Below are 25913 nucleotides of genomic sequence, written 5' to 3'. Positions count from 1 at the left end.
CTCTTCAACATTCAAACCATTCCAACATTCAAACTATTCTTACATTCATACTACATTCTGTCAACATTTCAGTTCAATTTCAGCATTGGAGCATTCACACACAATTCCTTGAACAATTGCCTCATCTACCTATTATTATTATTATTATTATTATTATTATTATTATTAAATGTAGCTTACCATATTGCTGAAAATTTTAACTTCCCCTTGGGGATTAATAAAGTATCGTATTAATTTAAAACCTCTTCTCACTCCGGCACTTACCAAAGGCATGCGGTAAATTTAGGCCTGCGCTTAAAAATTTGAGTGTGATGTAAGGATACCATCATGAAAGGCACATTTAATTAAAAAAACTTTATTATGGTCTTACCTTTAATCATAAATGAAGTCCATGCGCAGCTCCTTCTGATCAAAAGCATCGATAACTTGTTTATAGAAGTCTTCCTTATCTTTCTTCAGTTTTAAAAGTCTCTCTGTTTCGATGGAGATCTTCCTTTATTATCTCCTGCTTCGATTTAAAGTCCAGTTTAGAAAACTGTTTTATTTTAGATATGTAATCCTCCATGTTAAAAATGCAAGCGAGAGGAAAAAATAAACGATCGCTGCTCACTCTTGCTGCTTGTTGTCACTTCTTCTGCAGCCGAGTAGTCGCAAGAAGGATCACTAGCGCCCTCTATCACCAGGAGGCGGGAGTCATTTAATGACTCATATTTGACACACGCAGCTACGGTATATTAATAAAACATAGCTGCTTACTGTTCTTTTTAGCATATTCAATAGCTTGGACCTTAGATCCTACTGAATAGCTCTTAATCTTCTTCCCTTTATGCGATTTCAAATGATTGAAATCAGCCTCCTCCATTTTGAAAAGTGAAGTGTCACTCGTGACGTGACGAGTTTGACCCGGCGGAAATTCTAGGCATGCGCTAATAAAAATAATGTTTTACGAAACGAGTTTGACCCGGCGTTAATCCTGAGCCGGCGGTAATGCTAAGCATGCGCTAATTAGTTTGCAAAACGAATTTGACCCGGCAGTAATTCTAGGCAGGCAGTAATTCTAGGCAGGCGCATACGATATACCCTGCGGCAATTCAAGGAAATACGGAATGTCTGATTCTGATTTTGATTGAATGTGTGGACTGCATGAACGATGCCTTCTCAGTTCTCACTCGAACGCAATTTGAGTGTCTAGAAACGCACTAAATTAATCTAATCCATTATTGCTATTATTAATAAGGTAGACACGTTATATTTTGAAGGTGTTGTCAGTAATCTGATTACTTCATCCCGGTTAAATTGTGGTGAGACTATCTAAATGAAAGCAAAACAGATGTCATCTTTCTTGGCCAACATGTTGACTATGCTCAGGCTTTTTTAGTGTGACATGTCTCTTAAGATGAACGTGAAAATGACAGTAATTATAGTCCACCAGCAGGGGGAGCTCATTACTAGTACTACTGCGTGGAGGCTGGCATGTGGTACATCAGGGGTGCCCATTACGTCGATCGCGAGCTACCAGTCGACCGCGGGGGGTGTGTCAGTCGATCTCCAGCCAGGCTTTTTTTAAAAATAGACTTAAAAATTAGTGATCATCAATCTTCACCAAAACGTCACTTAAATGACATTCACGGTACCGGAGGGTCTTGTGAGATGACGCTGGCTGCTGCAAGATCATTATTATTAAAAATGACCGAGAGGAAGGCGAGAAACACTTTTTATTTCAACAGACTCTCGCGCCGTATCTTCCGTCAAAACTCTAAAGGCCGACTGCACATTTCCTTTCTTCACAATAAAAGCCCTGCTTCATGCTGCCTGCGCTAACTAAATACAGAGTCTCGGAAAACTGGCGTGCACAAGCGATCCCTCAGAAAGCTGGCGTGCACATCACTTGTGCACGCCAGCTTTCCGAGACTCTTATTTTGTTAGCGCAGGCAGCATGAAGCAGGGCTTTTATTGTGAAGATAGGAAATGTGCAGTCGGCCTTTAGAGTTTTGACGGAAGGGACGGCGCGAAAGTCTGTTGAAATAAAAAGTGTTTCTCGCCTTCCTCTCTGTCATTTTTTCATAATAATGAACTGGCAGCAGCCAGCGTCATCTCACAAGACCCTCGGGTGCCGTGAATGTCAATCAAGCAAGCTACGGAATTTGCCGCCAATGTTTTTCTTGTAAAGTGTATGGAAGCTGGATGAATTAGATGCCAAAAACCAACCACTTTCATGTGGTATTGTACAGAAAGGACAACTTTTTTTCTCCTCCATTTGAAAATGTGGGCGTTATCATCACTACTGTCTGATTCCAATCAATGCAAGTCATCAGAATCAGGTAATACACCAACTTATAGTCTTGTCTTCGTGAAAGAAAGACATCTATATGTGTTACACATGCTTGTATTATCATTAAACACATTTACCTTGTTTACAAAAATGTCTCTTTCATAAATAAATAAATATAAATGATATATATAAATGAGGTAGATCCCCTCGAGTTGGTCAATTGAAAAGCAGCTCGCCTGCAGAAAAAGTGTGGGCACCCCTGTGGTACATTATTTCCTGTGTGTGTATGACTTATTCAGAGGGAGAACAGCACACTTTCATGTATGGCGTCTACCATTAAGGATTGCAGGAATGACTTTTAGGATGTTTTTGTATGAATAAGGTGGATTGGACGTTGGCCTGGGAAGGCATTCCCCTGAAGTGAAGTGAATTGTGAAGTGAATTATATTTATATAGCGCTTTTCTCTAGCGACTCAAAGCGCTTTACATAGTGAAACCCAATATCTAAGTTACATTTTTAAAGCAGTGTGGGTGGCACTGGGAGCAGGTGGGTAAAGTGTCTTGCCCAAGGACACAACGGCAGTGACTAGGGTGGCGGAAGCGGGAACCGAACCTGCAACCCTCAAGTTGCTGACACGGCCACTCTACCAACCGAGCTATACCGCCCCAAGGTCTTCTTCATGTGTCAGCTGGAAGTAACCTGACTGCTGTGAGGGGAAACTGATGGGATTGTGAGATCATATGTTGGTGCAGGACAATGTCTCATGTGACTGAGCAAAGCTGGACTTTTATCAAGAATGTTTGTTTTCTCCTGTCCCGCAGATGTCGAAGAAGAACATCTTTCTCGTGAGCAGGAAGAGGAGCCACAGCCCCACCGCATTAAAGAGGAAGAAGAGGAGCCACATTCCCAACACATTAAAGAGGAAGACGAGACGCCACAGACCCACTGTGTTAAACTGACCCTTCACATTAAAGGGCAAGCGGAGGATCCACTGATCTTACACATCAAAAAGGAAGAGGACCCACTGACCCCTCACTTTAAGGAGCAAGAGAACCCGCTGAACCCTCACATTAAAAAGGAAGAGGAGGACCCACTGACCCTTGACATTAAAAAGGAAGAGGAGGAGCAAGAGCCGCCGCACATTAAAGAGGAAGAGGAGGAACACAGCATCAGTCAGGAGGGAGGACATTTTGAAGGACTGGAGGAGGTTGATGTCACCAAGATGCCAGTGACTGGTGTCCCTGTGAAGAGTGAAGATGATGAAGGGGGGGAGCCTCCAAGCAGCAGCTCAACACAACACATGACAACAGAAGCTGATGGAGACCACTGTGGAGGATCACAAGCAGACCAGCTCTTAGCTCCACTATCAGATAGTGAGGACACAACCTCACACTCTCCTGACACTGATGATGAAGACTCTAAAGATGATGCAACATGTCACACTGACAACACTCACTTCACATGTTCTACCTGTCACAAAACCTTCAAATACCTATGTCATCTGAAAAGACACACGAGGACACACACCGGAGAAAAACCTTTTGTCTGTTCAATCTGCGGTAAAGGTTGTACTAGCAGTCAATGTTTGAAAAGACACACGAGAACACACACCGGCGAAAAACATTTCCCCTGTTCAATTTGTGGTAGAAGTTTTAGAGAAAGTCGCAATTTGAAAAGACACACGAGAAGACACGCTGGTGAAAAATCACATTCCTGTTCAATTTGTGGTAAAAGTTTTACAGAAAGTCAGAATTTGAAAAGACACACGCGAACGCACACTGGAGAAAAACCTTTTTCTTGTTCACTCTGCGGTAAAGGTTTTACACAAAGTAACCATTTGAAAGTACACATGAGAACACACACTGGGGAAAAACATTTTTCCTGTTCAATCTGTGGTAAAGGTTTTACAGAAAGTCAGAGTTTGAAAGTACACATGAGAACACACACGGGTGAGAAACCTTTTGTCTGTTCAATCTGTAGTAAAGCCTTTACTAGCAGTCAATGTTTGAAAAGACACATGAGAACACACTCTGGTGAAAAACATTTTCCCTGTTCAATTTGTGGTAAAAGTTTTAGAGAAAGTCGCAATTTGAAAAGACATACTAGAACACACACTGGGGAAAAATCACATTCCTGTTCAATCTGCAACAGAAGCTTTAGTGAGCGATCAAAGCTTGTAGCACACATGAGAAGACACCCAGTGACTCAAAAATCAGAGTTGGTATCAGGTAATACTAACCTTCGATAGTTCAGTTGGTAGAGTGGAGGACTGTAGTTGCTCATGCTGAAATCCTTAGGTTGCTGGTTCAAATCCAGCTCCAAGGATCACCTGTTTCTCTCTTTTTTTTTTTTTTATTAAATCAAGATAAACAACACAAGATACACTTACAAGTAGTGCACCAACACCAAAACTGTCCCTCTCTCATTCTCACTCATTCACACATTACATTTTTGTGTGATGTCGTTCAAATAAGAATCACAATAATGTCTGACATCCTGAGGATGTAAACTGCGTGTTTTGGCGTAAGATATTTCCGAAACACAACCTGTCCTACAGTAAGATGTTTCTTCCCGTAGGGATAGTGATGCAATGGCTTATGTGTCTCACTACGGACCAGAACATTCTAGGTTCAACTCCTGGCCAGCGTTCTGTTGTTTGTTAACTGAACTGAAACAATATTCAATTCCATTTTTGGGGTTGTTTATTTTGCTTTTTTTTTTTTTTTTTATCTACAAATTGAAACGTGTTTTTTTTTCTTTATTATCGTGAATGTATATCTGGTAGACGCACTTGGAAATAATTAATTTCTTTGTGTGCAGTTGCAGCAGAAGTCCACAGGAGGGCGCACGTTCCCTCTTCATAAGTCTCTTCGTCTCTCTGTGTCTCTCTTACCCCTCCCCCTTATCCATCCATCCATCCATCCATCATCTTCCGCTTATCCGAGGTCGGGTCGCGGGGGCAACAGCCTAAGCAGGGAAACCCAGACTTCCTTCTCCCCAGCCACTTCGTCTAGCTCTTCCCGGGGGATCCCGAGGCGTTCCCAGGCCAGCCGGGAGACATAGTCTTTCCAACGTGTCCTGGGTCTTCCCCGTGGCCTCCTAATGGTTGGACGTGCCCTAAACACATCCCTAGGGAGGCGTTCGGGTGGCATCCTGACCAGATGCCCGAACCACCTCATCTGGCTCCTCTCGATGTGAAGGAGCAGCGGCTTTACTTTGAGTTCCTCCCGGATGGCAGAGCTTCTCACCCTATCTCTAAGGGAGAGACCCGCCACACGGCGGAGGAAACTCATTTCGGCCGCTTGTAGCCGTGATCTTATCCTTTCGGTCATGACCCAAAGCTCATGACCATAGGTGAGGATGGGAACGTAGATCGACCGGTAAATTGAGAGCTTTGCCTTCCGGCTCAGCTCCTTCTTCACCACAACGGATCGATACAACGTCCGCATTACTGAAGACGCCGCACCGATCCGCCTGTCGATCTCACGATCCACTCTTCCCTCACTCGTGAACAAGACTCCTTGGTACTTGAACTCCTCCACTTGGGGCAGAGTCTCCCCCTTAATTGTCCATCATTATATATATTATATTGTTTTACAGCCCAGCCCTATGGGTTTTTTTTTTCAAGTTACTTTTTTTAATATAATTTCAATTTGATGTCCTTTTTTTTTTTGGGAAATTATATTAAATTAATAAAAATAAAAAAATAATCCTTTGCAATATTGAATTGAATTGAAATACTTATTTCAAACCTGCACAGTACAACTAAACACAGGTTTTTTTGTGGTTTTTTTTTTACATTTTGGCAGAGATATTTATGCAAGGCTTGAAAAGGGGTTGGATGAAGCAGTTGCTTATAATAGTCCAACCCCTCTCACTCATTCCACATTTAAAATAAACAATATAATACAAGAACAATACTCTGTAAACAAAAACAAGAAAAACTCCTGTACACTAACAATACCATGACAAAACACACACACACCTCCCATGGCTCTGTGCTGAGGTCATCACTCTCTTTCCTCCTCGTACTTCTTTTTTAAACAGTATTTTAAATAGAATCATGCTAGAACACGTTTTCAACTCGTCCCCTAAGTTGTTCCACAGAGTGACTCCACGCACTGAAATGCACATTGATTTTAAAGTGCTTCTAATTTTAGGCCAATATAATTTGTTGTTACCTCTTAAAGTGTAACTATGGTGATCATCTCTGTCCTGGAATAGGTTCTGTATATTGGATGGTAGAGAGTTTTAGGATGCCCTAAACATCATTTGAGCAGTTTTAAAGTCGCTCACATGGTTCAGTTTAAGTCCATAAAGAGTGGATTTGATTGATGCCTGTAGTCAACATTGCACACAATCCTGATGGCCTTTTTCTGCAGAGTGACTAAAGGCTGTAGATGTGATTTAGAACAAATTCCCCAGACTCCAACACAATAATTTAAATATGACATAATAAATGAATGAAACAATAACAGCAGAGCATTGGTGTTCAATAAATGACATGATCTCCTCATCATTCAATCAATCAATGTTTACTTATATAGCCCTAAATCACTAGTGTCTCAAAGGGCTGCACAAACCACTACGACATCCTCGGTAGGCCCACATAAGGGCAAGGAAAACTCACACCCAGTGGGACATCGGTGACAATAATGACCCAGTGGGACATCGGTGACAATGATGACTATGAGAACCTTGGAGAGGAGGAAAGCAATGGATGTCGAGCGGGTCTAACATGATACTGTGAAAGTTCAATCCACAATGGATCCAACACAGTCGCGAGAGTCCAGTCCAAAGAGGATCCAAGACACAGCAGCGAGAGTCCCGTTCACAGCGGAGCCAGCAGGAAACCATCCCAAGCGGAGGCGGACCAGCAGCGCAGAGATGTCCCCAGCCGATACACAGGCAAGCAGTACATGGCCACCGGATCGGACCGGACCCCCTCCACACGGGAGAGTGGGACATAGAAGAAAAAGAAAAGAAATGACAGATCAACTGGTTTTTAAAAAGGAGGTCTATTTAAAGGCTAGAGTATACAAATGAGTTTTAAGGTGAGACTTAAATGCTTCTACTGAGGTGGCATCGCGAACTGTTACCGGGAGGGCATTCCAGAGTACTGGAGCCCGAACGGAAAACGCTCTATAGCCCGCAGACTTTTTTTGGGCTTTGGGAATCACTAATAAGCCGGAGTCCTTTTGAACGCAGATTTCTTGCCGGGACATATGGTACAATACAATCGGCAAGATAGGATGGAGCTAGACCGTGTAGTATTTTATACGTAAGTAGTAAAACCTTAAAGTCACATCTTAAGTGCACAGGAAGCCAGTGCAGGTGAGCCAGTACAGGTATATATGTATGTATATATGTATATAAAGGTATATACAGTATAGGTATATATGTATGTATATATGTATATAAAGGTATATACAGTACAGGTATATATGTATGTATATATGTATATAAAGGTATATACAGTATAGGTATATATGTATGTATATATGTATATAAAGGTATATACAGTACAGGTATATATGTATGTATATATGTATATAAAGGTATATACAGTATAGGTATATATGTATGTATATATGTATATAAAGGTATATACAGTATAGGTATATATGTATGTATATATGTATATAAAGGTATATACAGTACAGGTATATATGTATGTATATATGTATATAAAGGTATATACAGTACAGGTATATATGTATGTATATATGTATATAAAGGTATATACAGTACAGGCGTAATGTGATCAAACTTTCTTGTTCTTGTCAAAAGTCTAGCAGCCGCATTTTGTACCAACTGTAATCTTTTAATGCTAGACATGGGGAGACCCGAAAATAATACGTTACAGTAGTCGAGGCGAGACGTAACAAACGCATGGATAACAACTTTTACCCTCAGGTAACTTATATGAGGATTCCATGAGATATTTTCATCTATTACCACTCCTAAGGAAGAATTTTGTTGAACATATTCTATTGGTGTATCATCAATAACAATCCTGATCGGTATATTACTTTTGCAATTGCTAAAGAGCATTATTTTGGTCTTCTTTAAATTCAGAGACAATTTGTTTGTATTAGATTAGATCAGATTAGATAGAACTTTATTTATTCCGTCAGGAGAGTTCCTTCAGGAAAATTACAATTTTCAGCACAATCCCATTCAAGATCAGACAAACATTACAGGGAGACAGAACAGGATCGCTGACGGGTCTGCCGGCTTCCAGCGCCCCTTACAAAAAAAGATGACATACAGGGGGGGGGAATAGAAGATTAAAATAAAATTTAAAAAATCGGTCTTAACCTGGGCCCTGGAGAGGGGGTGCAGACTGAGGCCACAGGAAAAAAAACAACAACTCATAGCCATAGTACACATCCCTCTTCCATGTGTGTAAGAGGGAAACATCAAAGAACACAGAGGACATTAAAGCAGCAGATACAAGCAGACACTTCTACATACAGCTATGAATAAAAAGTAAAAGAAACATATCCACTGTGGTGGCCTCTGCGGTGTTCCACGCCATCGTCTGCTGGGGTGGAGGGAGCATGGCCAGAGACAGGAGCAGACCCAACAAAGCAACCAAGACAGCCGACTCCACTCTCGACCAGTGTCCAGTCCGCATGGATGAGCGAGGATACGTCCAAGGTGACTGAGGTGTCCGACACCTGCTCACCCAGTCAAGACACCGCGAAGCCTCTCCGTCCCAGCGCTCAGTGCTAGCTCCGCAGTCCTGTCCCCTCATCCGCATCTCCTCCAGTCCCTCCAAACCGACTCCGGTGTGGCAGAGACCCAGCAGCTGGTCTCCATGGCCAAAAGGCTCCCGGGAGGCAGATCCAGAAGTCCACAAAAAAAGCACCACAGAGGTCACGAAAGTGCCACCCCTTGTCACACAGTCCCAAAGAGTCCCGGACCAAAAGGCAAAAAAATATAATAAGACATGAAAACAAGAGGGAAACACAAAAGGATGACACAAGAGCACAGAGCTCCTGCCTACAGCAGCCACTACAGCAGCGCCATCTTGGGGGGAAAAAAAAGTTAAAAACCAAGTTTTTAACTTTATCAGCCCAAAAAATATATGATAAGCTTTAAAAAAAAAAAAATTGTATGCAGTGAATAAATATTCGTAATAATTTTAAGAGCAATGTGGTAACAGCAATTTCATTTAAGATTAAATTAAGGTCATAAATAATAAAAAATCAAAATACTAATATGTTAAAGCAGAAAATCCTATTTCTGTGTAATTGCAGCATGCTGGAGGATGATGTTGGCTTTCTAAGATAGATAGATAGATAGATAGATAGATAGATAGATAGTACTTTATTGATTCCTTCAGGAGAGTTCCTTCAGGAAAATTAAAATTCCAGCAGCAGTGTACAGTTGAAATCAATTTTAAAAAAGTAAATTTAGACCAGTTGATCTGCCGTTTGTTTTCTTTTTCTTCTATGTCCCACTCTCCCTTGTGGAGGGGGTCCGGTCCGATCCGGTGGCCATGTACTGCTTGCCTGTGTATCGGCTGGGGACATCTCTGCGATGCTGATCCGCCTCCGCTTGGGATGGTTTCCTGCTGGCTCCGCTGTGAACGGGACTCTCGCTGCTGTGTTGGATCCGCTTTGGACTGGACTCTCGCGACTGTGTTGGATCCATTGTGGATTGAACTTTCACAGTATCATGTTAGATCCGCTCGACATCCATTGCTTTCCTCCTCTCCAAGGTTCTCATAGTCATCATTGTCACCGACGTCCAACTGGGTGTGAGTTTTCCTTGCCCTTATGTGGGCCTACCGAGGATGTCGTGGTGGTTTGTGCAGCCCTTTGAGACACTAGTGATTTAGGGCTATATAAGTAAACATTGATTGATTGATTGAAATAATGGGGGTTTAAATGGAAACAAAATAGAGAAATATTCCCAAAGTTCCCACCGTGAGTGTGTCAGTTATGGCACCACAATGTAAACAATGTTTTAACCTGCATTTAAAGTCATAAAGTGCACTTCTCCCCCGCAAAATTCCACATTCTCCGCTCTCATCACTTCTTTGATGGCCGACAACCGCAGATACTTTTTGTCTATGTTGATGTACAATCCCAGACTTTATAAACGTAACTTTACATTCTGTTTGAAAATGTACTGTAGTTACTTGACATCAACTGGCCCGGAAGCCATTCATGGTCACAATCACTTGGCCTTCAAAGAAAGCTGATTCTGGTCTTTGTGAGACTAAATTCTGTATATTTTTCAATGACATTTTTATTCCCTTTGATGTGCATTTTTTGTTTGTAGATATTAAAACTGTAACGTTTGGTGGGAGGCTGCACATTTTCTGTCCCCAGAAAAAAGTGCAACATAGAGCAGCATTTTACGGAGGTCACAGTACTTAGTATCCCCCGTTTCCTTCACTGTTCCCCACTTTGCCCTGGGAGGATTTGTTGAAATTCAATCAGAAAGCTCTCATATGGTATGTAGCGGTCTCATGCTACTCAGTAAAATAAAGAAGGTACTCGAAGCCAGGGTTGTATGGGAAAATAATTAAGTGTGGATTTCATTGATGACTGGTGGGCTTAGGCCATCAATAGAATAAACTCTGCTCTGCTTCTGCCTACTTAAGACCGCGAGCAGATGTTATTGCATTCTCATCTCTCCAAGCTCAAAGAAGAATACTTTTTGAATGGAAGTCTACCAAGTCTCCCCTCTGAAGGATGTTGTGTTTTTTATTTAATTTAAAAAAATCAATTCCACTCTGAGAGGGTCTTTGAACAAAGGGTATTATCTTTGACCCAACTCTCTCCTTTGAGTCACACATTAAAAGCGTTACTAAAACGGCCTTCTTTCATCTCCGTAATATCGCTAAAATCCGCTCCATTTTGTCCACTAAAGACGCCGAGATCATTATCCATGCGTTTGTTACGCCTCGTCTCGATTACTGTAACGTATTATTTTCGGGTCTCCCCATGTCTAGCATTAAAAGATTACAGTTGGTACAAAATGCGGCTGCTAGACTTTTGACAAGAACAAGAAAGTTTGATCACATTACGCCTGTACTGTATATACCTTTATATACATATATACATACATATATACCTGTACTGTATATACCTTTATATACATATATACATACATATATACCTATACTGTATATACCTTTATATACATATATACATACATATATACCTGTACTGTATATACCTTTATATACATATATACATACATATATACCTGTACTGTATATACCTTTATATACATATATACATACATATATACCTATACTGTATATACCTTTATATACATATATACATACATATATACCTGTACTGTATATACCTTTATATACATATATACATACATATATAACTATACTGGCTCACCTGCACTGGCTTCCTGTGCACTTAAGATGTGACTTTAAGGTTTTACTACTTACGTATAAAATACTACACGGTCTAGCTCCATCATATCTTGCCGATTGTATTGTACCATATGTCCCGGCAAGAAATCTGCGTTCAAAGGACTCCGGCTTATTAGTGATTCCTAGAGCCCAAAAAAAGTCTGCGGGCTATAGAGCGTTTTGCGTTCGGGCTCCAGTACTCTGGAATGCCCTCCCGGTAACAGTTTGAGATGCTAGCTCAGTAGAAGCATTTAAGTCTCACCTTAAAACTCATCTGTATACTCTAGCCTTTAAATAGACCTCCTTTTTAGACCAGTTGGTCTGCCGCTTCTTTTCTCTCTCCTATGTCCCCCCCCTCCCTTGTGGAGGGGGTCCGGTCCGATGACCATGGATGAAGTACTGGCTGTCCAGAGTCGAGACCCAGGATGGACCGCTCGCCTGTGTATCGGTTGGGGACATCTCTACGCTGCTGATCCGCCTCCGCTTGAGATGGTTTCCTGTGGACGGGACTCTCGCTGCTGTCTTGGATCCGCTTGAACTGAACTCTCGCGGCTGTGTTGGAGCCACTATGGATTGAACTTTCACAGTATCATGTTAGACCCGCTCGACATCCATTGCTTTCGGTCCCCTAGAGGGGGGGGGTTGCCCACATCTGAGGTCCTCTCCAAGGTTTCTCATAGTCAGCATTGTCACTGGCGTCCCACTGGATGTGAATTCTCCCTGCCCACTGGGTGTGAGTTTTCCTTGCCCTTTTGTGGGTTCTTCCGAGGATGTCGTAGTCGTAATGGTTTGTGTAGTCCTTTGAGACATTTGTGATTTGGGGCTATATAAATAAACATTGATTGAAATTCCCCTCAAGGTTGCACCCCTTTATCTCTCACTTCGATAAGTTGAAGCCACTTCCCGATGACTGAGTAGCAACTCTGTCCGTTTGGTAACCAAGTTACTCGCTTCAAGATTTTTTAGTCATGTGTGTACATTTAGTGTACTTAGCCAGCATTGTCTATAAGAAGGTTGAACACTCATGTAGTTTTCTTTTCTTCACTTTTTATTTTATTTTATGTGAAATTGATTTGTCCAAGGATTGTTTGGAATGTGGCTTTTGTCGTAAATATTTGTATATGTTCATAAATTAAAATAAATAAAAACGGTTTAGGAAAAATCAATACATGAAAGCATTAAATGGCAAGCATTGCAGCGGAAGGCGGCTTCAGAGGAACCAGGCCCAAAGTGAACCTGTGTGCTTTGAACAGATCCAGCTCCTCCTGGGTTAGCTCGCTCTCAAGGGAGTAAAGACCGCCTGAGGGTTCGACTGCACGCACCTGTCCTGACAAATGTCTTACAGGTGCGCCGGACTTCTGCATCGTTTTGTTGTTCTCGGCTGTGGAGGAGGAACCTGTTCCTGAAGATGGAGCCGCAAGTTTTTGGCCTGACGAGCGGGGAAAGAGGGAGCCTGGAGGGCAGGGGCATCGCCAGATAGATTTCACTGGGGCACATGCCCCACTGTTGATCTGCAGTGCCCCAGTAAAAATTTCACCAATAAAAAAAACGCTTCAGAGTTTTAAGTCTACATAACATAGACAACAGCGCACATACTACTTAGTATGGTAATTGTTTGATACTGTATTCACTCCACGAAACAATGAGCACATAGCTACTTAATATGGTAATTTATTCAAGTGTGGATCGAGACTTCGGTTGAGAGAGAGAGAGAGAGAGAGAGAGAGGAGGGATTCGAATCACTGCTGAGGTAGGTGACGTTAGCCAACAACAATTTGTTAATTACAAAATTTTGATTTTGATTTGACTCAAACTGTAACTCCTAGATGGATTTAAGAAAGTTATTCGCCCGCAGCTGAGAAGAAGCAGCAGGAATGAGAGATGTAAGTGAAGTCCTAGCTAGCTAGGCAACATCATTGTCTTAAGTTGATGCTAAGTTAGCTAACGTTATTCCTTGCATCAAGACAAACATATTCATTTGTTGTACGAGCTGTCGGGGGAATTTCCAATGAACATGAAACATCATGTTGGTTATTGTCTGCTGCTTCTGCATCAATGATGATTTGGAGTCAGCATGTGTGAGTTGAGTGCTTCTCAAATGCTTTATCTTCAGGAAGAAAAACATTTTTCAATATCATCAAGTCGTGAGCCACATTTTTAAATCATTCAAGTTTATTTCACAGAAAAATAGCACAGTAGACTTGTCTTGTTAATCGCTGTGACTTTGACTAAAATAATCTTGTTTTGTCACCAGAAAAATGGCTACAGCTAAATCATCTGGTTTTGTTTCCAGAAAAAATAGTAACATTTCTGTATTTGTTTTCAGAAAGATGGCTGAAAATATCAGGTTTTGTTGCCCCATTTAGATTTTTAAAAAATATATTTCCATGTCTGTCCTGAGTCCTCCTCCAACTTGTTAGTCGGTTTGCCTTTTGCTAAAATACTCACTAATAGTCACTAGAAAAATGGCTGAAAATATCAGGTTTTGTTGCCCCATTTAGATTTTAAAAAAATATATTTCCATGTCTGTCCTGAGTCCTCCTCCAACTTGTTAGTCGCTTTGCCTTTTGCTAAAATACTCACTAATAGTCACTAGAAAAATGGCTAAAAATATCTGGTTTTGTTGCCACAATTTGATTTTTTTCTCCCTAAACTTTTTTTTTTTTTCATGCACACATGTGACTGCGACTCACTGAAAATGACACACAATCCACTTTTATGTCGCGGCCCAGCAGTTGGGAACCACTGGTCAACTGTATAACACTTACTGTAATATTTCCATGTCTGTCCAGAGTGATTGACCTGGGAAAAAAAGCACTTTAAGATGTTGTATATTTATTTAAGTACAAGTTATGTTAACATAATGGAGTCCATTCAATTGTTTTGTTTGTTTACAGTACAATGATAAACAATTTTAAAGTAATGACAAATACAAGTTTAAATAATTTCAACTGGTTAGTTGCCATCCATCCATCCATCCATTTTCTACCGCTTGTCCCTTTTGGGGTCACGGGGGGTGCTGGAGCCTATCTCCGCTGCATTTGGGCGGAAGGCGGAGTATACCTTGGACAAGTCGTCACCTCATCACAGGGCCAACACAGATAGACAGACAACATTCACACACTAGGACCATTTAGTGTCAACCTATCTCCAGGTGCATGTTTTTGGAGGTGGGAGGAAGCCGGAGAACCCGGAGGGAACCCAAGCAGTCACAGGGAGGACATGCCAACTCCACACAGAAAGATCTCCAGCTCGGGATTGAACTCAGGACTACTCAGGACTTTCGTATTGTGAGGCACATGCACTAACCCCTGCCCCACCGTGCTGGTTAGTTGCATTATGACTATATATTACTATGACATATATATATTATATATTACTATGACATAATCATAATCACTTTGCAGCATCGCGTGGACATCGGGGGCGGTACCTCTGGATTGGCAGACCGGGGTAGTGGTCCCTCTCATTAAGAAGGGGGACCGGAGGGTGTGTTCCAACTATCGTGGGATCACACTCCTCAGCCTTCCCGGTAAGGTTTATTCAGGTGTACTGGAGAGGAGGCTACGCCGGATAGTCGAACCTCGGATTCAGGAGGAACAGTGTGGTTTTCGTCCTGGTCGTGGAACTGTGGACCAGCTCTATACTCTCGGCAGGGTTCTTGAGGGTGCATGGGAGTTTGCCCAACCAGTCTACATGTGCTTTGTGGACTTGGAGAAGGCATTCGACCGTGTCCCTCGGGAAGTCCTGTGGGGAGTGCTCAGAGAGTATGGGGTATCGGACTGTCTTATTGTGGCGGTCCACTCCCTGTATGATCAGTGCCAGAGCTTGGTCCGCATTGCCGGCAGTAAGTCGGACACATTTCCAGTGAGGGTTGGACTCTGCCAAGGCTGTCCTTTGTCACCGATTCTGTTCTTAACTTTTATGGACAGAATTTCTTGGCGCAGTCAAGGCGTTGAGGGGTTCCGGTTTGGTGACTGCAGGATTAGGTCTCTGCTTTTTGCAGATGATGTGGTCCTGATGGCTTCATCTGACCGGGATCTTCAGCTCTCGCTGGATCGGTTCGCAGCCGAGTGTGAAGCGACCGGAATGAGAATCAGCACCTCCAAGTCTGAGTCCATGGTTCTCGCCCGGAAAAGGGTGGAGTGCCATCTCCAGGTTGGGGAGGAGACCCTGCCCCAAGTGGAGGAGTTCAAGTACCTAGGAGTCTTATTCACGAGTGGGGGAAGAGTGGATCGTGAGATCGACAGGCGGATCGGTGCGGCGTCTTCAGTAATGCGGACGTTGTACCGATCCGTTGTGGTGAAGAAGGAGCTGAGCCGGAAGGCAAAGCTCTCAATTTACCGGTCGATCTACGTTCCCATCCTCACCTATGGTCATGAGCTTTGGGTCATGACCGAAAGGATAAGATCACGGGTACAAGAGGCCGAAATGAGTTTCCTCCGCCGGGTGGCAGGTCTCTCCCTTAGAGATAGGGTGAGAAGCTCTGCCATCCGGGAGGAACTCAAAGTAAAGCCGCTGCTCCTTCACATCGAGAGGAGCCAGATGAGGTGGTTCGGGCATCTGGTCAGGATGCCACCCGAACGCCTCCCTAGGGAGGTGTTTAGGACACGTCCAACCGGTAGGAGGCCACGGGGAAGACCCAGGACACGTTGGGAAGACTATGTCTCCCGGCTGGCCTGGGAACGCCTCGGGATCCCCCGGGAAGAGCTAGACGAAGTGGCTGGGGAGAGGGAAGTCTGGGTTTCCCTGCTTAGGCTGTTGCCCCCGCGACCCGACCTCGGATAAGCGGAAGATGATGGATGGATAATCACTGTATAGTTTTCATCGGTTATTTATTCAGTTCAAGAGCATGATGTAAGCAAAAGCCCCGAGGCTGTCTGCCTAAAGCCAAATAAAAGTAAACTATTAAATATTGTTCCAACGTGTGACACTTTGAGACAAGAATATGATGATTGACAGTCTAAACGTAACTTGTCTTCCTTCACCCGTTATATTTGTAGTTTTATGCATTTATATGTATAAAATATCCATCCATTTTCTACCGCTTGTCCCTTTTGGGGTCGCGGGGGGTGCTGGAGCTTATCTCAGCTGCATTCGGGCAAAATATAAAAATGAAAAATTGAATAGAAATGTGGGGGAAAAATCGCAATTAGTTTTTTCCTCAAAATGAAGCAGCCATAATGCGAACAGCAACTTATTGATGTCATATTTGGTGCGATGAGGTGGCGACTTGTTCAGGGTGTACACCGTCTTGCGCCCGATAGCAGCTCAGACAGGCTCCAGCACCCCCCGCCACCCCAAAAGGGACAAGCAGTAGAAAATGGATGGATGGATATCCACATGCACAGTTTGTCATATACATCTTTGTTTGAGTCTTTCTTACTCCAGGAGTGCATAAACTGCAGTCAAACTACATGCAAAATACAAATATGTTGTCGGTTATCATTATCCACCTTGAAGAGCAGAAAGTTATCAATATCTGTTTGAAAAAAATGTTTGTGTATCCTAAGCGTTCATATATAGAAACATTACCATTATCTGATGCACCCAGAAGACACGTTATGTTGCCCGGATGTACTTCTTTCAGTCTGTGCTGTGTTTAGTTTTAAAAGCACATTAATTGTCAGTGGTTATGTATTTTTGAAACTAAAGAATATATTCAAATACTTGACCAGAGGTGTCCAAATTGTGGCCCGGGGAACATTTGCGGCCTGCAGCTAATTTTTTCACGGCCTGCGACAGGTTTGACAAATATTAATGAAAAAACATTAAGCAGGAAAGTCTGGGCTTCCCTGCTTAGGCTGCTGCCCCCGCGACCCGACCTCAGATAAGCAGGAGAAGATGGATGGATGGATGGATGGAATAATGAAAAAATACAAAACATAAAATCTGGAATTGAAGAGCAAACAGGTGTAATCAGTGATGTAAAGTATTAACTTGATCAAGGCTTCAATTACTTCACATCTATTATTCCACTTTTATGGGGAAATATTTTGCATATGTTGTGTGTTTGTCAATACAAACAAGGTCTCCTTTAACAACAAAGGCAAAAAACAAACAAAACAAAAAACATAAGTTGATCTGGAGATTTAAGCAGGGAAAGTAAAGTAAATACATATGTGACTTGACACTTTCATGAATGTGGCTCTTTAGGATACCTTTAGTCAGACTTTTTAATAAAATGTCATTATTTAAAAACTATAATGAACCAAAAGCAATTTTGTTATGATTAAATATTCCTCTTTTAACTTTTTGAGGGAAAATATTGCAAACCCAGTTTTTTTATTTGTATTTGGTCTTAACATGCAGTTGAGACACATATATTCATTATATACTGTCCTAAAATGATACTTAAACGGGACTCTCGCTACTGTGTTGGATCCACTTTGGACTGGACTCTCACAGTTGTGTTGGATCCACTATGGATTGAACTTTCACAGTATCATGTTAGACCCGCTCGACATCCATTGCTTTCGGTCCCTTAGAGGAGGAGTGGGGGGTGTTTGCCCACATATGCGGTCCTCTCCAAGGTTTCTCATAGTCATCATTGTCACCGACGTCGCACTGGGTGTGAGTTTTCCTTGCCCTTATGTGGGCCTACCGAGGATGTCGTAGTGGTTTGTGTTGTGGTTTGTGCAGCCCTTTGAGACACTAGTGATTTAGGGCTATATAAATAATCATTGATTGATTGATGTTCTGTTACAATGGCTTTCTATCAAATATTTAGGAAATTAGTAATATACCATGTAGATGGATAACTTATCGTTACTTTAAAATAGATAGACATGTAGATAGTACTTTATTGATTCTTTCAGGAAAATTAAACTTCCTGCAGCAGTGTACAGGGTCCAGATCAATATAAAAAGTAAACAATGGGTGTATAAATGAAAACAAAATTTAAAAATATTACAATAAGACATGCACCTGGGGATAGGTTAATTGGCAACACTAAATGGTCCCTAGTGTGTGAATGTGAGTGTGAATGTTGTCTGTCTATCTGTGTTGGCCCTGCGATGAGGTGGCGACTTGTCCAGGGTGTACCCCGCCTTCCGCCCGATTGCAGCTGAGATAGGCGCCAGCGCCCCCCGCGACCCCAAAAGGGAATAAGCGGTAGAAAATGGATGGATGGATGGATGGATACAATAAGAACAAGCAGCGTTGGTCGGGTCCGCCGTTGGCCGCCGCCGCCGTGTCCCGGGTCCCAATCTTAGTCAAACCAACATAGAGGTTTTTATTTCATGTCTCTACGACATTTCTAACAGAAGTTACATGCAGTTTTGTCTGGGTTTTTTCCTAGGGGGCGCTAAGCGCAATTTAGATTTTTGGGGTTTGGTTTTTTATTAGATGGCAGTTTTTGCCAGTCCTGATATGTGTGTAAAATTTGGTGAGTTTTGAAGCATGTTAAGGGGGTGAAATTACAGATCGGCGATTCTGGATGTTGTTGATAAATGGCTTTCGGTCTGCATAACAGAGCTTTAACTAGCACTTTGAAGCATTTTAAGTGGGTGAAATTACAGCTCAAAGAGGCAAAAACGTCATTTTTTAGGAAAAGTTGCGCCTGGGTTTTTTGAAGGCGCATAAAATCCAAACCGGAGCAGTAATCAAAACTTTGATCTATACTTTTAATCAGAAGTGTCCAAACTCTCTCCTGAGCGAGTTTGAAGCCGAAACGACAAACGCGCTCAGAGGAGATAACTTTTGAAGAAAGGTGACGGGTTTTCACAAAACTTTTATTTTGAAGGGGTAATTGCCAACTTCCTGTTGATTTTTTCTGCTAGCTGTCAATTACTAAAATGTAGGTTTAAGTGAGACCTACATAGAAGTTTTTGTTTCATGTCTTTCCGGCATTCCTACCCGAAGTTACAAGCAGTTTTGTCTGTGTTTTCTTCCTGGAAGCAGTTTTTTCTGTGTTTTATTGAAAAATTATAATATAAAAATAGGCAAAAAAAATAGGGTCCTTGCCATGGCAAAGGACAGAGTCCTTTGCTGGCAGTGCGGACCCTAATAAAATAAAAAAGCAACAGTGGGAATAAAAATATAACAGTAAAATAAGAATATAACAAGAACAACTAGGCAGTAGTGAGCATGTTATGAGATGAGAGGAGCAGCTGTCGATTATTGGAGTGTAGTTGGTACATTTGCTGACATTTAGCACACGCGCAAAGGGATCATCAGTTTTCTTCCCTCGATAAGTCAATCAGCTGTCGTGTAGTTTAAAACAGCAACTTCCGGTTGCTTGAAAAAGACGTCGGTTATTAGTCCGTTATTTAGTTTTTGATAACTGGCGATTTTTATATTTACCATTTGAACTATGAAGTGAAAATCAAACCATTTTAGAATCTAATTATTGCTCTTAAACACACAAAAAAGGAAAGCTACGTTGTCCAATTGAACATTTACGTATCTTAAAGGCCAACTGAAATGAGATTTTCTTATTTAAACGGGGATAGCAGGTCCATTCTGTGTGTCATACTTGATCATTTTACGACATTGCCATATTTTTGCTGCAAGGATTTAGTAGAGAACATCCACGATAAAGTTTGCAACTTTCGGTGTTAAGATAAATGCTCTGCCTCTACCGGAAGTAGCAGACGATGACGTCACACATGTGGGGGCTCCTCACATATTCACATTGTTTTTAATGGGAGCCTCCAACAAAAAGTGCTATTCGGACCGAGAAAACGACAATTTCCTTATTAATTTGAGCGAAGATGAAAGATTTGTGTTTGAGGATATTGATAGCGACGGACTAGAAAAAAAAAACGATTAAAAAAAATAAGTAAAAAAAAAAACAACGCGATTGTATTGGGACGGATTCCGATATTTTTAGAGACATTTACTAGGATAATTCTGGGAAATCCCTTATCTTTCTATTGTGTTGCTAGTGTTTTAGTGAGTTAAATAGTACCTGATAGTCGGAAGGGTGTCTCCACGGGTGTGTTGACACCAGTGTCTCAGGGGAGTCGACGGCAGCTATGGACGGCACAAGCTCAGCTTTTCTCCTGTAAGAACTGACTTTTTAACCAATTTTCACACGGAAACCTGCTGGTTGACATTTGGTAGGGATCCATGTTGGCTACTCTCTGATCCATAGGAAAGTTTCACCTCCAGGAATTTTAAACAAGGAATCACTGTGTGTTTGTGTGGCTAAAGGCTAAAGCTTCCCAACTCCATCTTTCTACTGTGACTTCTCCAATATTAATTGAACAAATTGCAAAAGATTCAGCAACACAGATGTCCAAAATACTGTGTAAATTATGCAGTTAAAGCAGACGACTTTTAGCTGTGTGTGTGTGCAGCGCTCATACTTCCTAACAGTCCGTGACGTCACGCGTACACGTCATCATTACACGACGTTTCCAAGACGAAACTCCCGGGAAATTTAAAATTGCAATTTAGTAAACTAAAAAGGCCGTATTGGCATGTGTTGCAATGTTAATATTTCATCATTGATATATAAACTATCAGACTGCGTGGTGGTTAGTAGTGGCTTTCAGTAGGCCTTTAAAATTACATTGAAATAAACCCATCGTTTTTTCAATTCCTTTTCATTAAGCTAGTATATCAATTACCAAACCATTGACCCTAAAATTGCCTCAACTATTTGTTTTACAATATTATTATGTATCTTACCCGTATTTTTTTTTTTTTTTTTTTAATCTTCTATTTATTTTGTAACCCCCCCCTTGTTTACCTGTATGTCATCTTTTTTGTAAGGGGCGCTGGAAGCCGGCAGACCCGTCATCGATCCTGTTCTGTCTCCCTGTAATGTTTGTCTGATCTTGAATGGGATTGTGCTGAAAATTGTAATTTTCCTGAAGGAACTCTCCTGACGGAATAAATAAAGTACTATCTAATCTAATCTAATTTCTTGTGGAGACGTGGAACAGTTCTAACCTCTTCCCAAGTTCATCCAACCGGGAGCTTTATTTCTTTCTTTATTTTTATTTTTTTAAAGGTTTATTTATAAATTTCAACAATTACAAACAGTAAGTCAAACAACTATATAAAACATTATGAAAACAGTACAAAACAACGCCAGGGGGTTGTAAATTCAAAATAATAAAAATAGAATACAAAAATATATATATATATAATAAACAAAATGCAAAGCCGTAGGCTTATTCAGATTCATCAAACAACTTAAATTTGGAACACAGCATCATCGTTTTCACAGCTTTTTTGTTGTTAGAGGTAGAGAGCGTTTTAATGTAAAGTTCCAGATCTTTTTTAAAGGCACAAAAGATAGGACGGGTATTAAGAAACTTACATTTATGAATATAGAGCTTTCTTTATTTCACCTCTTAGTCGAACCCCGGCAATTCACACCTCCACTTCCGGTTCGTGAAGCACAACATCCTGTTACAGCAGTAAGGATACTTTCACAATAAAGGTTTCAGCCGTAAACATTACACATTATATTTTTCTGAACATTGTGTTAAGCCTACACTTCCTTGTCTGAGTGGAAAAAGCAGTGTTGCTTCACTTTCGAGACCTGATTGGCGCGCGTATGTTTGCTGTAAAAGGGTCTATCAGTCACAATTTGAGCAACCGGTCACACGGAAACGACTTACAAGGGGAAGCGGAAGTGTGAGTTGGTGAGCGGAAAAGTTGGCGGAACTACCAAACATTTGGAGTGAATTTGGCGGCGGCGAGAGTATCTAAATCTGTTTTGGCGGTTGAGCATAAGCTGTTTTGTGACTGGATCGAGATGGAAGGGGATAGTGACGGGATGTATGAGGATAGTATGGAAATGGATAGGACTAGAGTGGAGAGAGGAAAGAAGGGGAGAGGAGGGAGTGAAGGAAAGGCGAGTACTAAAAGAGTGCATGAAGACGATGAAGAGGTTGATAAGAGGAAAAGGGTTATGATGGATGAATATAAGATAATTTATACATTTAAATCAAACCAAGATATGAATGACATTAGTTTGATGACTCTGGTTAAGGGATTAAAGAAGGACATTGGAGAGGTGGAGATAGCGAAGGTGCTCAGGGACGGACGGCTGTTGATTAAATGCAAAAATGGAGAGCAAAAGAACAAAGCAATGCGATTGCAAAAACTGTGCAACAAAATAATAAAGGAAAAAATCGAAGTGGGAGAACGGAAGGGGGCAAGAGGAGTCGTGACAGGAATCCCAAGAGGAGAAAATTTAGATGATCTGAAAAGAGAAATAAAAGGAGGAACTGTCACTACGATGAAAAGATTGATGGCATTTAGGAACGGTGAAAAGACTGAGAGCGAATCCGTGCTAGTGCAATTTGCAGAGGAGGTCCTACCAGAGAGAATCATGATTGGGTATCTAAGCTTCTATGTTAGAGCTTACGTGCCACCCCCAGTACGTTGTTTCAAGTGCCAACGCTATGGGCACATAGCTAGTGTGTGTCATGCTAAAATGAGATGTGGAAGGTGTGGAGGGGAGCATGAATATGGACAATGTGGAGAAAATGAACAGGTCAAGTGTTGTAATTGTGGCGGGAATCACACAGCAGCGTATGGGGGCTGCATCATAAGAAAACAGGCAACAGAAGTACAGCAAATTAGAGTTGAACGAAATATTACTTATGCAGAGGCAGTTAAAATAAGAAATCAAGAAAGTGCAGAACAGGACAGAAGTGAAAATAGTTCAAGAAATAAAAAACAAGAGGCAGCAAATACAGGAATTTCCATGGATAAACTAGTTGTATTCCTGGCTTATGTAATAAATTGTACAGAACAGGCTAGAAACAAGACTGAGAAAATCAAAATAATTGTCAAAGCAGCAGCAAAGTTTTTAAATTTAAAAGAATTATCCTGGGAACAGGTGCAAGGTGAGCTACAGAGAGTAGACGAGACCGAGTCATGTTACCACAATCCAACGCCATGTTAATTGTTCAGTGGAATGCCAGAAGTCTGATAGCAAACGGACAGGAATTAAAGGGATATATTAATAATATGAAAAATAAACCACATATAATATGTATTCAAGAAACATGGCTGAAGCCAAAATTAAACTTTATAATAAAAGGATATATAACGATACGTAAAGATAGGAATGATGGGCAAGGAGGAGGATGTGCCATATTTATTAAGGAAGATATGCATTATTCAATATTAAAAGTAAAACAAGAACTAGAGATAGTAGGAGTAGAAGTATGGAATAATAAAGAAAGATACAAAGTACTAAACTTCTATAATCCATGCAAGAAATTAGAAATTCACCAACTAGAAACAATAATGGAGCACTGGAGTGGCAATATTATTTGGTGTGGTGACTTTAATGCACATAGCACAATGTGGGGTGAAAGGGATGACTGGAATGGGGATACATTTGAAGCACTTTTGGAGGAAAAAGAACTGGTGTGTGTGAATGATGGGTCGGGAACAAGGTTAGATGTCGTCACGGGTAAAGAAACAGCAATAGATTTAACACTAGTGTCACAAGGGTTAGCAGGAAAGGTGGAGTGGGAAGTAAATAAATACAGCACAATGGGAAGTGATCACTATCCAATCGTCATTCACATAAACATAAATCATAGGACAGAAAGCACTAGGATAGAAGGAAGATGGAAGTATAATCATGGTGACTGGGAGAAATTTAGGGAAATTACCGACATAACTTTAAAGGAAGTAGATATAAATCAAGATATTGAACAATTAAATACAGATATTACAAAGTGCATAATAGAAGCAGCCGAACAGAGCATACCAAGGAATAGTATAGGGAGAAGAAGGAAGATAGTGCCGTGGTGGACACAAGAGTGCACAGATGCAATACAAGAACGGAATAGAGCATTTAGAATATTGAGAAGAACACATAATTTCCAAGACATGATCCAGTATAAAAGGCATCAAGCTAGAGTAAGGTATGTTATTAAAAAAACAAGAAAACACCATTGGAGAACTTTTTGTGAAACACTAAATAGAACTACTCCTTTAAGCCAGGTGTGGGGAATGATCAAGAGAATGTCAGGGCTCAGAAAAGAACATAAAAATCATGTGATGAAAGATGGAATGCGGAGTGTGGTAGGAAATAAAGAAAAAGCAGAACTTTTAGCAAAAACCTTTGTTAAAGTGCACAGTAATGATAATTTGAAAAATGTAGAAAAACAAAAGAGAGAAGAAACAATTAGTGTAAATATTGAGGAAATGAAGGAAGACAACGATAATAGTTTTATCAACACTGTGGATATGACATTTTCTTTGGATGAAATGGTTCGAATTTTAAAAAAGTTAAAAATACGACGGCAGGGAAAGACCTGGTGAGTTATCAAATGATCAAAAATTTAGGTAGCATCGGCAAAGAAGTGGTCTTGAAATTATATAATAGGGTATATGAAGAAGGAAAATTACCAGATGAGTGGAAAACAGCTGTAATAATTCCAATATGCAAGCCAGGGAAAGATCCGGAAGAGGCAGGAAATTATAGGCCGATTGCATTGACCTCAAATTTGGGCAAAGTAATGGAAAAAATGATTAATGAAAGATTAATATATTATTTAGAGTCAAAAGAAATTATAAAAAACTACCAAAGTGGTTTTCGCAAAGCAAGAAGCACAAATGACCCAGCAGTGCAGCTGGAAGAGGAAATTAGAAAGGGACAAATAAATAAAGAAAGTATAATTGCGGTATTTTTTGACATAGAGAAAGCGTATGATATGTTGTGGAAACAGGGGTTGCTGATGAAACTAAATAGGATTGGGATTAGAGGAAGAATGTACAGATGGATAAAAGACTTTTTAACAAGTAGAACATTATTAGTAAAGATAGAAAATGAATATAGTAGAGAATACAAAGTGGAAAATGGGACCCCACAAGGGAGTATAATAAGTCCAGTACTATTTTCCATCATGATAAATGAAGTTTTTAGTGAAGTGGAAGGGTTAGTGGAGGTGGCATTGTTTGCTGATGATGGAGTGATGTGGAAGAGAGGTAGAAATACAAATTATATAGAAAAGAAGATTCAAAAAGCGGTAAATAATGTTCAAGACTGGGGGACGGCTTGGGGTTTAAGATTCTCTGTTGGAAAGACAAAAGTCATACATTTTACGAAGAGGAAAATACAAAACAAGCTCCAAATAAAACTCTATGGAGAAAACATAGAAGAGGTACAAGTTTTTAAATATTTAGGAATATGGTTTGATAAAAATATTAACTGGTCAACCCACATCAGCAAGATAATGGAGAAAAGTAAAAAGGTGTTAAATATAATGAGGGCTTTGAGGGGTAAAGATTGGGGGGCTGATAGGTTAACATTGAAAACA

At 40.9% G+C, this 25913-nt stretch overlaps 1 protein-coding gene across 2 annotated transcripts in view; it reads left to right on the top strand.

Moving 5' to 3' along the window:
• The window catches only part of LOC133541239 (zinc finger protein 436-like), a 93505-nt gene that overhangs the window by 18700 nt on the left and 48892 nt on the right, over positions 1–25913 (top strand). Inside the window, exon 2 of one of the 2 annotated variants that reach the window (XM_061884501.1) lies at positions 3095–6000. The exons of the other annotated variant lie outside the window; for it this stretch is intronic. Within the exon in view, the coding sequence (XP_061740485.1) occupies positions 3095–4521 (1427 nt within the window). The 3' untranslated portion in view covers positions 4522–6000. Of the gene's footprint in view, positions 1–3094; positions 6001–25913 lie in introns of those variants that run through there. 2 annotated transcript variants of the gene reach the window in all.

Source organism: Nerophis ophidion, linkage group LG23 (assembly GCF_033978795.1).
Source record: "Nerophis ophidion isolate RoL-2023_Sa linkage group LG23, RoL_Noph_v1.0, whole genome shotgun sequence".
NCBI classification, from domain to species: Eukaryota; Metazoa; Chordata; class Actinopteri; order Syngnathiformes; family Syngnathidae; genus Nerophis; species Nerophis ophidion.
The sequence above is the reverse complement of the archived record's forward strand: the minus strand, read 5'-3'. Positions and strand labels throughout refer to the sequence as shown.